Source organism: Drosophila simulans, chromosome 3R (genome assembly GCF_016746395.2).
Source record: "Drosophila simulans strain w501 chromosome 3R, Prin_Dsim_3.1, whole genome shotgun sequence".
Classification (NCBI taxonomy): Eukaryota; Metazoa; Arthropoda; class Insecta; order Diptera; family Drosophilidae; genus Drosophila; species Drosophila simulans.
Genome location: NC_052523.2, coordinates 18,511,335 through 18,526,446, shown reverse-complemented (window position 1 = coordinate 18,526,446; position 15,112 = coordinate 18,511,335). Strand labels below are relative to the sequence as shown.

At 44.1% G+C, this 15,112-nt stretch overlaps 2 protein-coding genes across 7 annotated transcripts in view; both read right to left on the bottom strand.

Annotated features, from left to right (window-relative positions):
- Window positions 1-3,632: 3,632 nt before the first annotated feature.
- LOC6729063 (carcinine transporter) lies at window positions 3,633-8,642 on the bottom strand. Of its 2 annotated transcripts, XM_039295213.2 has the most exons (11): window positions 8,526-8,642; window positions 7,598-7,731; window positions 6,810-7,321; window positions 6,639-6,754; window positions 6,058-6,220; window positions 5,810-5,986; window positions 5,596-5,745; window positions 5,165-5,389; window positions 4,795-4,922; window positions 4,284-4,705; window positions 3,633-3,909 (listed from the first exon to the last, which is right to left on the bottom strand). In XM_039295213.2, the coding sequence occupies exons 3-11, from the start codon at window positions 7,115-7,117 to the stop codon at window positions 3,805-3,807; spliced, it is 1,794 nt and encodes a 597-aa protein (XP_039151147.1). In that variant the 5' UTR covers window positions 7,118-7,321; window positions 7,598-7,731; window positions 8,526-8,642; the 3' UTR covers window positions 3,633-3,804. The 2 variants fall into 2 exon arrangements, with proteins under 2 accessions (XP_039151147.1, XP_016035714.1); XM_016177252.3 differs by having other exon boundaries at window positions 7,598-8,618.
- Window positions 8,643-9,371: 729 nt separating this feature from the next.
- The window catches only part of LOC6729061 (sterile alpha motif domain-containing protein 5), a 152,629-nt gene continuing 146,888 nt past the window's right edge, over window positions 9,372-15,112 (bottom strand). For 3 of the 5 annotated variants that reach the window (XM_039295205.2, XM_039295207.2, XM_016177251.3), the window contains 5 exons: window positions 14,112-14,304; window positions 13,019-13,164; window positions 12,595-12,860; window positions 12,399-12,520; window positions 9,372-12,021 (listed from right to left, as the gene is read on the bottom strand). In XM_039295205.2, the coding sequence (XP_039151139.1) occupies window positions 11,579-12,021; window positions 12,399-12,520; window positions 12,595-12,860; window positions 13,019-13,164; window positions 14,112-14,304 (1,170 nt within the window). In that variant the 3' untranslated portion in view covers window positions 9,372-11,578. Of the gene's footprint in view, window positions 12,043-12,398; window positions 12,521-12,594; window positions 12,861-13,018; window positions 13,165-14,111; window positions 14,305-15,112 lie in introns of all 5 variants that reach the window. The other 2 variants (XM_039295204.2, XM_039295206.2) reach the window with 1 other exon arrangement.

The window sequence follows — 15,112 nt, the reverse complement described above, 5'->3', positions numbered from 1 at the left end:
TTTTATGGCTTGTTGAACTCCGTTGCTGGTCCTGCCCCTCATCCGGCCATCCAGCCCCTCCGTTGTAGTTCAAGTTGTAGTCAAAGTCGCATCGCATCACTGCCATGGCATGTTAAATTAATAAAGGACAGCAGCGGCAGGACCCTGACAAAAATGTTGTATGCTGCCAAAGTTGAGGTTTGTTTTTCAACAGCTGTGCCGGGAAAACTGGATGGACCGGAGTCTGGGATAATATGTTTAATTTTCCCCAAACATATTTCCCCAGCTCCTGCTGCTCCTGGCCTTTTTCATTTGTTATTTCGGTCTTTTGGCTAGTGTTTTCTTTGATTTCCGTGTGCTGGGGCCACCACCACAGCGCATTTGTCTAACCGAGTGGAAGTTCTCAATCCCCCAACCCGTTGTGTGCTCCATCCTTTTTTTATAAATTTTAATTTCCGTTTGCATTTTGCACGTTTTTCATAATTCATGCTCTCGAAGTAACTAGATTGATGAGAACCGTTTCCAGGCGGGCATTTGCGGGCTGTCCACTGGGCTTATCCCCACCCAAAAGGCCAGAGAGAGCTCCACACCGCCACTCACATGCATAATCGTGCGGAAATGCCAGACACACTAAGCTGACCCAGGCCAGAGTCTTACTTATATATATGTGCATACATACATTTATATATAGAGTACGTACATAAAGATATATCTATAGATACGTATCCTCGAGTGTGTGCCAGTAAATCGCTGTATCTGAGCCATCACCAATCACCCTGCACCACCCACTCCGCTTCATCCCACACCACAGCGATGGATCTCAACCCTTTGCCGAAACAGCTGCCTTGGCTGAAAGTCCTGCTTGATTCCGCCGAAGCTCCTGTTGGCTGCACTGCAAGTAAAGATCTAACCAATCAGGTAATGAAATTTATAGATTTCTTTTTGAATAACACTTTAAGTTTTAAGAATATATGTTAAATATTCTAAGATACAATTAGTATATTAAAATTAAACCACTTTATTATTTGTCTTGCCCCATTCGATTGGTATTTGAATGCACTTTGTAACCCAAGCTAATAGGTATTTCCCTACGTGTATTCCTGCTGGTGGTGCTACTGCTGGTGGCTCTGCCACTGGTGGTGGTGGTGGTGATGCATCCCCATAGGGCCATTGACTAATAGGATTTGAAGAGCGTAAAATTGGTTCGTTGTGAACATGAAATATGCAGTAAATCCTTTTGCGCCCCGCTGCCGTTGGTGTTTTCCTTTAATATTTGCTGCAACGTTGTTGCAGCTTAAATATTCTTATGCCCCGACAGCAAGGTCCTGACTTCTGCTCTGTTTCCCCGGAACCACCCCTTTCGTCCTTTTTCGTGGAGGCCAATGCACGCGCAGTTTGTTGCAATTTCGCGGTTCGATTTACCCCCAACTTACTGCATCACCCGCCACAGCCCACTCTTCCAACGTTGTCGTCGTCGTCGTCTCGGCGCGATGGTGTGTTTTATTATCACAAATAAAGCGCAATCACTATTGTGGCACCCGCTTCTTGCGCCCAATTCCACCCACTTTGCCGCATTTTCACCGATTTTCCACCCACATTCAGCCACTGAAGGAAGCCCAAGCAAGCATTGCATTTTTCATGTCTGGATTTCGTTCGTGTGGCAGCCTGAAATATTGCAAATAGTTTGGCTCCTTCTCAATTGCGTGAAATATGAAAAACCCCGGGAAAATTTGTAGTAAAAGCCTCGCCGCTCCACTGCGGCAATGCACTCGAGATTTACTTAACGTTTCGCTGCCATTGCAGTCTCCTAATGTTTGCCTCTTTAATTGTCCCCGTTGCTGCAAATGGCCGGGCATTTGTTTTCATTACTGCCAGGAGGAGAATTCCAGGACAAACCGGACCGGAGGACCAGTTCTCAAGACAAGCTGAAGTTGTTGGGTAATTTGGGTACACTTGGGAGAAATAGCTAGCTTAGCGCAAGATGGTCTATTTCATTCTTAAAGTGGGATCACCTTCAAAAGTCTTTAAAAATCTTTATACCCAAGCTTTTATAATATTTTTATTATTTATAAAATACTTTAGATCGACTAAATCAAAGAAATTCAAAATTACATTGTCATTGGCCATTGAAATTGTAAATTTGCGTTTCTCCAAGTGTAGCTGCCTTGCCTGGCGACAGCGATAATTGTGAGCCGTATTTATGCAGTCCTTAAAGAGGCCGCTCCTCGATGCGAATGGCCGGGAATCCCTCCTAATGCCACTCAGCTGGCTGCCAAGGACTTTTGCCGGCCGTCTTACGGCTAAGTCGCCTCAAGTCTAAGACTCCGCTGCCTCCATCGTTCATTCAACTGCAGCTCGGCTGACTTCCGGCGTTGCCTTTTATGATAAATTGAAACAAATAGCCAGTAACACCAGCTCGCAAACACACTGAGGCACAGGACCTGGCTTATCAGAAAATTGCGCTCAGCTGTTTATGAAAGCATAACAATGTTAGCTGCCCCGGCCATTTCATTGCTCCTGCTCCTACTCCTGCTCCTGCTCCAGTTGCGAGGTCCAACCTAGGGCCAACATCAACATGATCATCAAACTGAATGGCTGCTCCTGGAATCCTGCTGCTGCCCCTCATCCTTTATTTTTGGCCTGGCTTGCTGGCTGGCCGTCGCAGCACATAACTCACAAGTAGGATAAACAATTTACTTATCGCCACAGCAGCCACGCCAGATGGAGTTGGTAGTCGGTAGATGGTAGTTGTTAGCTCGGAGTAGGAGAAGCTTCGTGCCCGGACCAAGACCACGACCAAGATTCAGTCTCCGCCTGAGACGTTGGCACATCAGCGCGCCACATTGGCAAATAAATCATAATAAATAACTTGAAAAACGAAACACCTTTGCGCACAAAAGTTGCACGTCCTGTTTCTGGCAAGCCGTACGAGTAAAAGTTTTTACCGGGGCAAAGATGGTTAGTTCAAGGAGGTCTATATCAGTCTGCTGGAGGAGGTTTAACTTGCCAAATGCAGCGAAAAGTTGTGATAATATAGAGAGATTTAAATGGCAGGACTTGCATGCTAGGAACATTATTTATTTCACGCATTATAGGGGAATTTTCAAAGAAAAGCATATTTTATTTAAATGCCAATAAATCGTTTACGTGCGCATTAAATTTAAATTAAATTTATTTTCCTATCACTTGCCTGTAGCAAGCTATAATATTTTTATCCAAATTAGGCTAATGTTAAATTAATTGCAACCCTTTTAAAGTGCATTCCAGCGTCGGCTTACCGTTTCTCTTCATTTCAATACATTGTATTTCTCGTTTCCGCTGACAGTTGGTTTTGGTGTTAGTGGCTTCATACAGTTTAGCACTTGGCCAACTTCCAGTGCGAAAGAGACAGACGAGGGCCAGGGCTCAATTCCTGCAACTGGTGATAAAAATTGATACATAACTTGCATAAATCAGGCGCCTGCCACGCATTACGCATACGCCATGTGTGCGCCGCGGTGCTGGTGGCGCGTCATTTATTAAATTAGCCACAGCATTAGCCACCCCAGGTAATTTGTAAATTTCTGACAGATGCGCTGATAAACTCATTGCCGGGATTTCTTTGTGCACCGATGGTCGGGCGTTCGGGTGATTTGTGATTTATACGGGTCTTATTACGGCTGCCTACATAACAATACTTTATTCGCAATACTTGGGGCCAAACTTAACGTAACATCACAAGGGGCGCGTGAGTGGTGAACGGGAATGGCAACGGGTATCGATTGCCGGCGAGGACTTCGATGGAGTTCGCAGGACTCGAGGATTCAGATTCCGGGATTCGGGGATTCAGGGCGCCGTCTCCGAGCGTCTGAGCCTGGTTAACTCCGGATGGGATGACAGCTTGTCGTCCTTCTCCGCCGCCGGCGGCGGTTTCGGCAGACTGAAGAATTTCTGTAAATTAAATTTGTGAAAAATGAAATTAGGCTACGGCTGCTTTGCATAATTTAGATTATAAATTAGATGTGCCAGCATTGCTCATGAAGCGGAAGAAGGTTGAAGAACTCTTGCCACTTTGGAGAAAGTAATTACAGAGAAATTGCCTGACTGCTTTTCATATTTTGTTGCACGTTTGCTTAACTCTCTTAGCCTTTATAGTGGGTTAGCACTTTGTGGCGAAAGTGTAAGAAAAATTCATTCAAAATATTGGCTATTAAAACTCTCATAACATTTTCTGATTTAAAAGCGCACACTCATTCGATTTATATCGCAAATGCCAAGTTTTACACCTGAGCAAACTGTAAAAACTCGACCCAGATTGCACTCACATCGTGTTTGCCAAAGTGACCCGCCTCCTCCATGGTGTCCGGCAGCTTCTTGTGCAGGGTCTCCGGCAGGAAGAGAGCTCCAATGCCGCCCAGCAGAAAGAGAACGCCCAGGATGTAGTACGGTGCCCGGATGTCCACGGTGGTGCCCAGGTAGACCAGGTACGGGGCCAGGACGCCGATGGCGTTGGCCAGAATGGTGCCCAACGCCACGCCCGTCTGACGCATGCACGTGGGATAGATCTCCAGGCACTGCAGATTCACCGTAAAAAAGGTGAGGGCGTTGAGGAACTTGATGAACGTGGCCAGGTAGATCATGAGGTTCTCGTACCGCTCATCCGTCGAATACACAATGATGGGCAGGCAGGTGACGAACGAGATGAGGAAGGACACGGAGTTGGTGAACCGCCTGCCGTACGTATCGCCTGGTGGAAATTGGAAAAGTGGGTAAGAGGACAAATCGACGGTGATGGACTGCTCCAATCAGCGTGGCGTCACGCCCCGCAGCACTCACCCATATAACGGCCCACGACGTAGGCGGGGATTTCCACAATGCTCTGGTATAAAAAGTTCAGGAACGGATTGCCCGCCATGCGGGAACTGAAGAGCACCAGCGTGAAATAGGAGACGGCCACCACGCACCTGAAAAGGGAGTGAATCAGCAGTTAGAGATGCAAATAGCTTTTAGTGTGAAGTCCTAAATGCAGTAAGAGAAATTATTGAAATATCAAAAGGACTTTATAAGGGATGTACAGCATCGCTCGAAATAATTTAAGTAAATTATTTTATAGATTTTATATCTCAATTAGACTATTTTATCTTTTTAAATCTGCACTATAAATTAAGTTTTCAACATTTTTCCGCGGTATATCGACATTCCTCACCAGCTGAATCCCATGATGGTGGTGTTGCGTGCCAGCCGCCAACCAGCAAAGAGCGATGCAATGCCGTAGGTGACGTCCTGCTTGTCCCGACTGTAGATCTCCGCCAATTCCTTCTCGGTCATGTCGAAGCGATGACCGTTAATTTTGGCTATCTTCTGCAGTTGGACAATGGCCTCGCGGAAGCGCTGTTTGCTAATCAACCATCGGGGCGATTCGATGACGTATCTGCAGGAAATTCAAGATTTTGCAGTTTTAGGAAGCATGAATATAGGACTTTGCTTTTACAGAGGTGCTTCGTAAGGGATGAAATTTCTTTATGATCTGAGCCAAACTTTCTAACTACTACATTGACCAACTTAAGAAACAATTAGTGTCACGGTGGAAACTTGGAAGATGATTAGAGTTTTGTGGGCTACTGCTGCGTGACTTACTTGGAAAAAAGCAGAACCATCGCTGTGGGTATCGAGGTGAGCCACATGAAGGAGTCCCAGTGGCGTAGCCACCAGTAGAGCAGAGGCATTAGGGTGGTGCCGATGGACCAGCCGCAGCTCTGGAAGAAGGCAATTCGACTCCGGTCCTCCCTGGATACGAATGGAGTGGGTGCATCAGCAATAAAAGTTGGACAAAAACTTTGGCGAAACTTACTCCCGCGAGATTTCCATGCCGATAATTTGAGGCGATTGGAAGAGGCTGTTCACGGTGAGGCCCACGATGCCGGACATGATGAGGAACCACGTGTATGAGCTGGTGCACATGATGGACCCAAGGCGTCCCAGGGAGCAGAAGACCACGCTGATGTAGTACACAAACCTGCGACCGTAGCTGCGGCCAAGTGGACAAATTCAATTACCGTCGCTGCCATAACTTAGTTAGGTGGAAGTCGCGCTACTTACGAGTCGCCCATTTGTCCCAATATAAATGAACCGGCCACCTCCGTCACACGACCCACCACGAACACATTTGTCACGAACAAATCCTTGGCGCACACCCAGTTGTGGTCCGTGGGGATGGTGCTCTCGTACCAGGTCTTGTCGTAACTCCAGCCGTTCTGGCAGGCTGAAAGGACGAGTGGGAAGTGGGAGTTCAAAATGGGGACTGGATCGTAAAATGCATTCGAGTGCAAAGTTGCAAATATTTATAAGAAGACGGCAGCAGGAGCAGCCAAATGCCAAGTAATTTCACCACTAATCCGGCAAACGTATGTATTTACTTTCTCTTAAAAAGTTGTTTGATGGAAAACGGCTGGCTCGTTAAATATTTGGCAATGAGCCCAGAACTTGATGAGGTTTCACAGAAAGTTAACACAAATAAATAAGTGCATACGGAGCGAATAAAAAAGCCACATGATTTGGTAAAATATGGCTTTTAACATTCAGCAGCGAAATCTCGATGATTTGTTAAATTTAATCGCATTTATTTATTTATACACGTTCTTCAAAATAGCTTGCATCTTTTTAAGAAAAAAGGAACTCACCTTCTGTTGTTTTTGTCCCATTGCTATTCCAAGCTGACCAGTCCGTGATCTCTGAGAAGTTCATTTGAAACATTTCACAGTTGCTGAACGTCTCCCTTCCCCGGTTGTCAGCCTGTCTATTCCAAAACTAGATTCAGTTTATTGAACTTGGACGGTTGCATTCCCACTTACTTGGGCAGGGTAATGTCCCGCCACTCCTCGAGTGAAAAATTGGTGTTTTCCCTGCCTGGCACTGTGCACCAGTGATCGGGTATATTTAGGGCCAGAATGATGTTCATGTAGATCATGGCACCGCTGAAGGCCAAACCGCCGACAAATACGAAATTGTATAGGGTTTGATACCGTCCATGGTTGCCAGCCTTTTCCATCAGAGCCTGGAAGGGATCGTTAAACTCCGAGTCGTCCACGTCCATTTGGGAAAAGTGTCCCGAGACTTGGGAGGCCTTGCGGCTGTTCGCCTGTTCCTTCTTGTCTCTCATTTTGCACTACTGATATTCCAAGTGGCTGTGGCGTAGTCCCCAGTCAGTCGAAGGGCCAGATAAGCAGACTAATCTTTATGGCATCTGGGGCACAGAATTCAGCTCGGATGCGGAGATTGCTAGGCAATTAGCTAAGGCAGATTGCCGGGACTTCTAAGCAGACACTTGTCACCACGCCAGTTGGCGCCAAAACGTTGTTAAAATCTTCAAATTATGAATATAAAATCACATTGAGTCATATACGATTTGCTTGTTTGGGCGGTATAAAATCATTCATGATTATATGGTGCTCAAAAATTGCAGCCATAATATCTTGGTGATAAATGGCTGCTAACTGGGATATGTAGTTTTTTTTTAACATGCCATCTGTCAGAGCGTTTGAAATATTTTATTCACTTTCTTATATCTTTCTCTTCCTTTTATTTCTTATTTAATAAATACATTTTCAAAGCAAATGTAATTTCTTCTTGTTTCACTTACCACTTTTTAAGATTTTAGGCACTATAACTTTGATAAGTTTTTTAAAATTGCTTTCGATTAAAAATTTGGTAATTGATACCTTTCAATTTAATTTATTTGTATGGATAAAGTCAGATTAACGAAATCATCCCAATCTGAGGGAAATTTGGAAATATAAACGGAGTTTGCCAGTTTTATTGCACTTTTCACATCCCGTCGCAAAACGGCGAAACTTTTGATTACGACGTCTGCGAGAGCTCATCAACTGTGGCCAACACGCGACGGTGCTGTTCTGAGTGACCGAACGGCTGTGGTGCGACTTATCAGTCCAAAAGGGGCATTATAAAACGAACAACTGATAACAGGGCGTCTATCTGATTTACACCAATGTGTATAACCATTGCGAGAGCCGACCTGTCCAAAATGTGTCTGAAGGTGATGGTTTCCCCGTTGAGCAGGTTATGTTTTTTATTCGCAGGGCCCGCGAATCTAATCACCTTTCTCCAGCGCCACTGATAAGCCCATTGTGGGTCATTATGCTAATCGGTTGGACAGCAAAACAAATGGTTAATTGGGATCTAATGAACCCGGTGAATTGCGCAATATGTAGGCGGTCATAAAAGTGTTTACATTTCAATCGCTGTCAGTTATATAGGGAAACTATTTTCATTGATATGGGGCATCTAGGCGATTGCAGATGCAATTTCATCTTTATAGAGCCCATAAGCCAGTAGTCCAACACGACCGCAAGTCTCTCAGCAGATAAGATAGACCCGAGAAGATTGCATTCGGGATCCAGAAATATTTCGGAGACTAGACAAAGCAAAGCTACACGGCTATGGCTCCGAAATAAGCCCGATTAGAATCTTATGATATATGGCCATCTAAGCCGCTGGCACTGCACTTGCACTTTGACGTTACGTTTTTATCTAGAATTTATATTTTATACTTTTTCCATTGTTTCTATTTGCTTATTTCTATTGGATTAAATAAACGATTATCTTAGTGCTCGTTTTGAGCTGCTGCCGCATTTGAGTTTCGACTGTGACTGAAACCAAGCCGAGAACACGTTGCTGGCAATGAGATAGAGTCCACTTGGCTGGGCTTGTGCAAATGCAATAATATCAATTTTCATATTTTCATATACTGGCTACTGGCCGAGCGAAAGACAAAAGCAATTTAACAATTTACTAAAGCACTTAAGCGCAAATTCAGTTCCCGGCCGCCCGACTAGACGCTGTAAAAACTAAGCCAGCGACGACTGTCACTCTATGAATAAACATCATCATCGCCACCATCATCAGCAGCGGCACCAGATAGTATAGATCTGGGATAAGAAGTGGATCTGTAAATTTAATCAGAGCAGCTTTCGTCGGCGCTGTGCTAATCCATTGACTGTCACCGACACCAACTCGTCGTGTTTATCGGAGCGGGACGGAGATTCAAGGGTTCCTGGTTTGAAAATCGTTTACATTTCAGAAATCTTGAGTTGTGCTTAGGTGAATCACATTAGCTGGCGAGGCCATTCGCTAAATTTCAATTGCCTGAAACCTAAAGTGTAGTCAAAATTGCTTCTTAAAGCCATTGAGGCGGCCTTTTTTGCCCGATCAAAAGCTGGAAATCGCTTAAGTAGAGCTGTGCCCATCGAAAATTATGGACAACTGGAACCAAGGGTATGGGAAAGTCAATGCCAATAAGAGTCAATGAAAGCTAATGACTTGATATATAAAAATAGTTTCCTTCTAAATGCTGAAGCATTCCAACCAATCCCAATGATAACACATTCAAACAGTGCTTACTTTTTAGATATGTTCATTTTTATTTAAAGAATTTTATTTTGATTGATGCATAAACATGAATCATCATTATCCACCGAGTTTTGGTTTTAGTTTTGAAAATTTCTTCTAAAATTTACTGAACTCTGAATACTTTAGTTTGCGCTCTCGTTTTCTTTGTGTATTGAAATTTTACTGCCTTTTCTTTTGTTTTGCAATTGTAATGACCTTATGATCGATTTTGTGGCTCCTTGTTAGGTTAAACTTTAATATTGCTTATATATTCTGTCTTTAAATTACATCATTTTACAGTGATAATTAGAAAATGCTAGCACATGCTGTGTGGATGTGTTCGATTTGTGTTTGCTTCTCATCTCGTCTCTAAATATATAAATATTCTTTTGACTTTGTTACAATTTACAGTTGAAACACTTATATGTACTTTGGAGTTAAATTTAAAAAAATGCCTATAATCCACTATTTCACATCCTCTTGTCATATATATGTCTTTAACCTTATCTTCGTCGGGCTGTAACACGTGCGATTTGTTTTTTGTTTAAATTTGATTTAATTTATTTGCGATTAGAATTAATTGAGTTACAATATGAATATCGATATCTTATGTCACAAAATATGTTCAGGTTTAATTACGTTCTGAGTAGATGTCAAAGCGTTTTGCGAATAAACTCATTTACATTTTGTCAATTGCTATATTAGAATCATATGCTCTACGCTTAGTTATGCTATTAATTATTATGTATTTTAATCAGATTTAATTTAAATATGTTATTCGTAGTTCTTGTGCCGTGATAAATATTCGTTCATTTATTTAACTAATTGCTGAAAACTGATTAAAAACATTTGCGCTGCCTGACTAATTTCATTGTCTGCTTTTGATTATCGCTAAATCGCTCATAGTGTATACGATCTGATATCTTCTATAAGTGGCATAATAGATCTTAACTGGATCATCCTATATATGTACACACGATCCGGACACGACACGCTACGATTTGAAAATATTGCTTAGCGTACATTACTTCTGTTTGCTCGATTTGGCAATTTTCGGCATTAATTTTTACAAGTTTTTTGACGGATTTGCACGATGCATTCATTCCATTTACATTGTCCTTATACGAGATTAACAAATTTAAATTAGTTTCGAATGGCAGTTGGTGTTCTGTTTCTTCTTATGTTTTCTATTTTTGTTTATAAATACTTTGTTTTGTTTGGTTGCTAAAATTGAATTGGTCTATTGCTTGCACTCAGATTAGTGCCTTAAAATAGGAATCAACTTCTATGTGTGTCTCTTATTAAAATGTTGGAAATGAATCTATTTAAAATGCAATTCAAGTTGGACGTTTGACAATATCACGTTGAGAAATATGCATACACAAAGCAATTAAACAGTAATAAAATGGCAAATCATACAAGTCTCATTCAATGCATAGCTTCAAACTAACTAAAAATAGTCAAAATATATAAATATTTTCGTTACATCACTAAGTATATAAAATTTCTTCTTTTCTGCAGATTGTGTATGTATATAAGTCTGTAAAGTCTGTATTTATATATAAAGGTTAAATATTTGTGTAAATGCCAACATTATCGGAGGAAGGATTGACTGACTCTTACTATCTCTGCTTGCTATCTCTCTGTCCTTTAAACATATCCTCACTATACCGGTCTCTCTCTTAACTGTCTGTCTATCTCTCTCTATACATACTATACATTTGAACTGAAAGACGCGTGTTGGCCTTTTGTTTTCACTATCGAATCACAGCAATTGAAATACACTTAACTCAACGGGAGACTAAACTAAGAATTTGATGTAGTAAATGGGTTATTGATCCTCCAGTCTGTCGTCCTGATCCTGCAGCAGCTGTGCTCCAACACCGGAAGCTCCTACGCCGCCATTTCCGGTAATGCTACCGCCCGTATTCTTGCGCAGATGATTGCGTAGCATTACCAGATTCCGGTTGAGTGGCAGGTTGCTGGCCATGGAGGAAGATAGGCCGCCGCCGCCGGAGGAGCTTGGTGCATGTGGCAGCGTGTTGCAGATGTTTCCCAGCGGTGCCGAATGGGCGGTAGGCGAGGTGGCAGTGGCCACTCCGTGGGGCGTCAGGGTACCGGTGGTGCCATGACTCATGGTGCCAAGACCAAGACCCATGCCCATGCCCGAGCCCACGCCCAGCAGCAACTCGTGGGCCAGTATGGTGGGCAAATGTTAAGTGCTGCTCTTCAGCGGACCCGACGATAGCGAACTGCTGCTGACCCCCGAATCGCTCGACTTCTCGCTAAGCCCTCCACGCGTGAGCGTATCGTCCGCCATAAGGCCGTTGCCGCCGAGAAAGGACTTCTTGCCCAGTCGTCCTCCGCCGGGCAGAGTGGTTTTGAACGGATTGTCCTTGCAACGGCGTGCGCTCTCCACGCGCTTCATGATTTCACTGGAACACTTGGTCACCACGTCGTCCAGGCTGTTCGACTCGTCCGTCGAGTTTACCGCTTGGGTGGGTGTCTGTGAGCTGGGTAGCGGGGATCCCTCGTAGCATCCAGAGTCGCGGGGAAAGTGGCGTCGACCAAAGGGCGAAGCTCCATGCTTCATATTGATGTTGTTCAGGCGGGCTTCATCATTTTCCGAGCTGGATCCGGCTATATCCACATCGGAGCCTGTGCGGGCGAAATTTGTAGCTGTGAGTATGCGTGGTGTGTGGGTGGGTGTGGTGTTTGGTTCGGGGTAAGAGTAGGTTAGGTTAGGCTTTATCAATTTATGGCTTATTTCAACAATGATTCACAGTAGAAGGCGAACGCAAGTTATACTAGTTCAAACTGTTTTACAAAATCGTTTTTATGGCTGCATAAAACTTATCAAGTGTTGTTTTGGTACCTGATAAAGACTACATTGTACCTCATCTAGGCCTAATAAAGTTTCGATCTAAATTGATGAATTTCACAATTCTTCAAAAAGTTCGCCATTCATGGAAATCGTTGCATAAAATGAGCCAGAGTTTGAGGAATCTAAGCGGTCTTTTGGTGACTAGACTTACATTCAATGTCATGCAGCAGTTGCACAGCCGTCAGCAGCTTGGCACGATGCTCCTGGTTGAGAATGCCGAGGTAATCCAGGTCAGCGGGCTCCAGTTCCTTGAACAGTTCCAGGTCCTCGTAGCTGCAAATGGAACGATAGGTGAAACAATCCAACAAAAATATTGTTGGTAAATTTGTTTCATCTACACCACTTACCCGTTGAGCACGAATACGGATGTGTACTCCTTGAGTCCGATGCGAATCAGCAGGTCCTCCACGGAGCAGGGTCCACCATTGTGGCTGCCATTTCCAGAGTTAGCCAAACGTGAGCCGGGGGCCAGGGTCTTGCTGCTGGAGTTCTTCATTCGCTGCTCCGGCAGCACCTCCACGTTTATGAACTTGAAGTGGCCCACGCGGCCGTGGCATCGTCCCTTCCAAATGCCCGAGGCGTTCATCGACAGCACATCGATAAGGTCGCCCTTCTGTAGATGGAATAATAATATTATTAGATTACCGTGCTTGAAGAAATCTTTTTTGGGTAGTTAAGAAAGCTTTTCATGGCCAGGGGACTCCTGCCTGTTAAGCGGTGCAGGCGAACTTTAAATGAAAGTTTAATATTTTGCTTAATTCAGCAACTCACCTTGAATTTGAGTGCCTCCTTGTCGTAGGGATTGGGCAAACTATCCACGAGAGCCTTGGCCTTGCAGATGCAGCTGGCCATCGAGGTGCGATCCTCGGCGGAAATCGAGCTGTGCGGACTGCCAGGACGAACCAGAGCCTGGGTGCCTGCGGACGATAGGAGAGGCGGGAAGGAGGCTTGATAAATATTTGCCCTGCTTTTTTGGGCCAAAGTTTGTCCTGGCAAATTTCCAATTAATGCGCCCACAGCCAATTAGCCGCAGGACCCAAGGAATTTACTACGGACAAACATCCAGCCATGCATGTTCGAACTCACACTCATTCGTTTGGTTAATTAAAAACTTTTCAAATATTTTCACACACACATACACATACTTGTACATTCACTTGGCCCCGAAAATATTCAAATATGCACTTGAAGTTTCCCATTATTTTTTCGAGCTGTTGTTTTCTTTGCGTTGCTTTTGTTTGGTTTGCTGGCCAAAGCTTTTGGCTAATCCTTGCTTTGTGTCCTGGCCACATGAAAAATAAAGTATTTTTCCTTGCACTTTTCAAAGTTGCCCACCCACGCACCCATCCAGTTAAGCCGGTGCTCCTGCTCCTGCTCCTGCTCCTCCGGTATTGCCTTTTATTTGGCCAAAAGTTTTGTTCATTAAAAAGGAAGCGGTTGCCCTTCATTTAACCACGCCCCAGACATTGCAATCTGCCTCGCCCATCGGCACTTGGCCCCTCTTTGGCCTCCCGAGGGGCAGGCAGAGCAGCAAGTGCATTAAAAATTCATTAAGTTTGCAAAATTTGAAGGAGCAACAAAAAACCGCAACAAGAACTACAACTGTTAATAGACCAATATGCAAGCCAGCCAACCAAGCCAGCAAGGCAGTCTGGGAATTTTTGCATGGCCATCGGGAAGGAAAGGAGCATCCAGCAGACGGCTTGCTCCTGCAGCTGGCGAAATCAAAGCCCAAAAACTCTAAATTGCCAGCTCAGACAAAGATACACAGGCAGTCCCGGTTGTGTATCTACAACCCCCGTATCCGTATCCGCAACTCCATTGCTATCCCTATCCCTATCCGTACTCGTATTCGTATACTTACTCGAACCGGATGCGCTGGGCAAACTTTCCACGGAGCTGGCCGAACAGGCGAACGCCTGATCGCTCATGCTGCCACGGTCGGTATTATCTTGGGAATTGCTGAAATCCCTCGACGTATCCTTTGTGGCAACAAAGTTTCGTCCATTCTCATTAAATGCGCCAATTTCCTTTGCCGAGCTACGCATCTCGCCCGACTAACAATCCAATCCATACCAATCCCCCAGTCCAGACCAGCCGGAGTGAAGTGAAAGTTATCCGTATTTTTTCCGTGTGTTTTGGTTGCGTCGTCGACGTCGTCGTCATCGTTGTGCAATAAATTGCATGTTGAAGGGGAGAGCAGCGAAAAACAAGAACAAGAACAGGAATAGCAGGAAAGTTTTGTTAGTTAAATCATTAAAAAGTTTAAAACGAACATACCAATACGTTCGGGCAGAGAAGAAGGAATTAGAGTCTTGACTTTGTCTACACGGAGAATAAATGTTAACACATGTGTGTGCCATTGCATTCGAAATAAATGGTTTGCATTAGCACATGATAATAACTTATAGTTAGTTTTAGTTTTGTGCCTTTTCTGAATAAAATCAAAGCAAATTTTGTGCTGAATATTTGGCTTTAGGCGCCGACTGCATTAGTTTCCCTGATCCTTAAGCTGCGATGCTGGACACCAAAACTTTGCTCATATTTTTTGGGCAGGCCTCGACTCGCCTCGAAAGTTTGGCCGAGATGAACTTTCACTTTTGCGAGCACGCTAAAACCGTGCAAGCGGCCATAAAAACTCATTAAACTGGCATTTGCATTTAGAGTGCATGTCGCGCCAAAGAGTTGTGGTCCAGTCGGGCCATTATGAGGCTTTAGCTTTGGCTTTGGCTTTAGCTTTACTGTTAGCTAAGGCCTCGATGAAGCCAATTGCATATGCAAGCCCCCCAAGGGGCTAATTACATTTCGCAGGCCACATAATGTGTCAACAAAATCTCCGTGGCTGCATCGGCGATGCAGTTGCGT

Bases quoted from the DNA above. Each gene is read 5' to 3' on its own strand.
- LOC6729063 (XM_039295213.2), bottom strand. From the start codon at position 7,117: ATGAGAGACAAGAAGGAACAGGCGAACAGCCGCAAGGCCTCCCAAGTC. The intron at 6,755-6,809 runs GTAAGTGGGAAT...GTTTTGGAATAG, and splicing joins CGGGACATTACCCTGCCCAA to ACAGGCTGACAACCGGGGAA. The intron at 5,746-5,809 runs GTAAGTTTCGCC...ATTCGTATCCAG, and splicing joins GGCATGGAAATCTCGCGGGA to GGAGGACCGGAGTCGAATTG.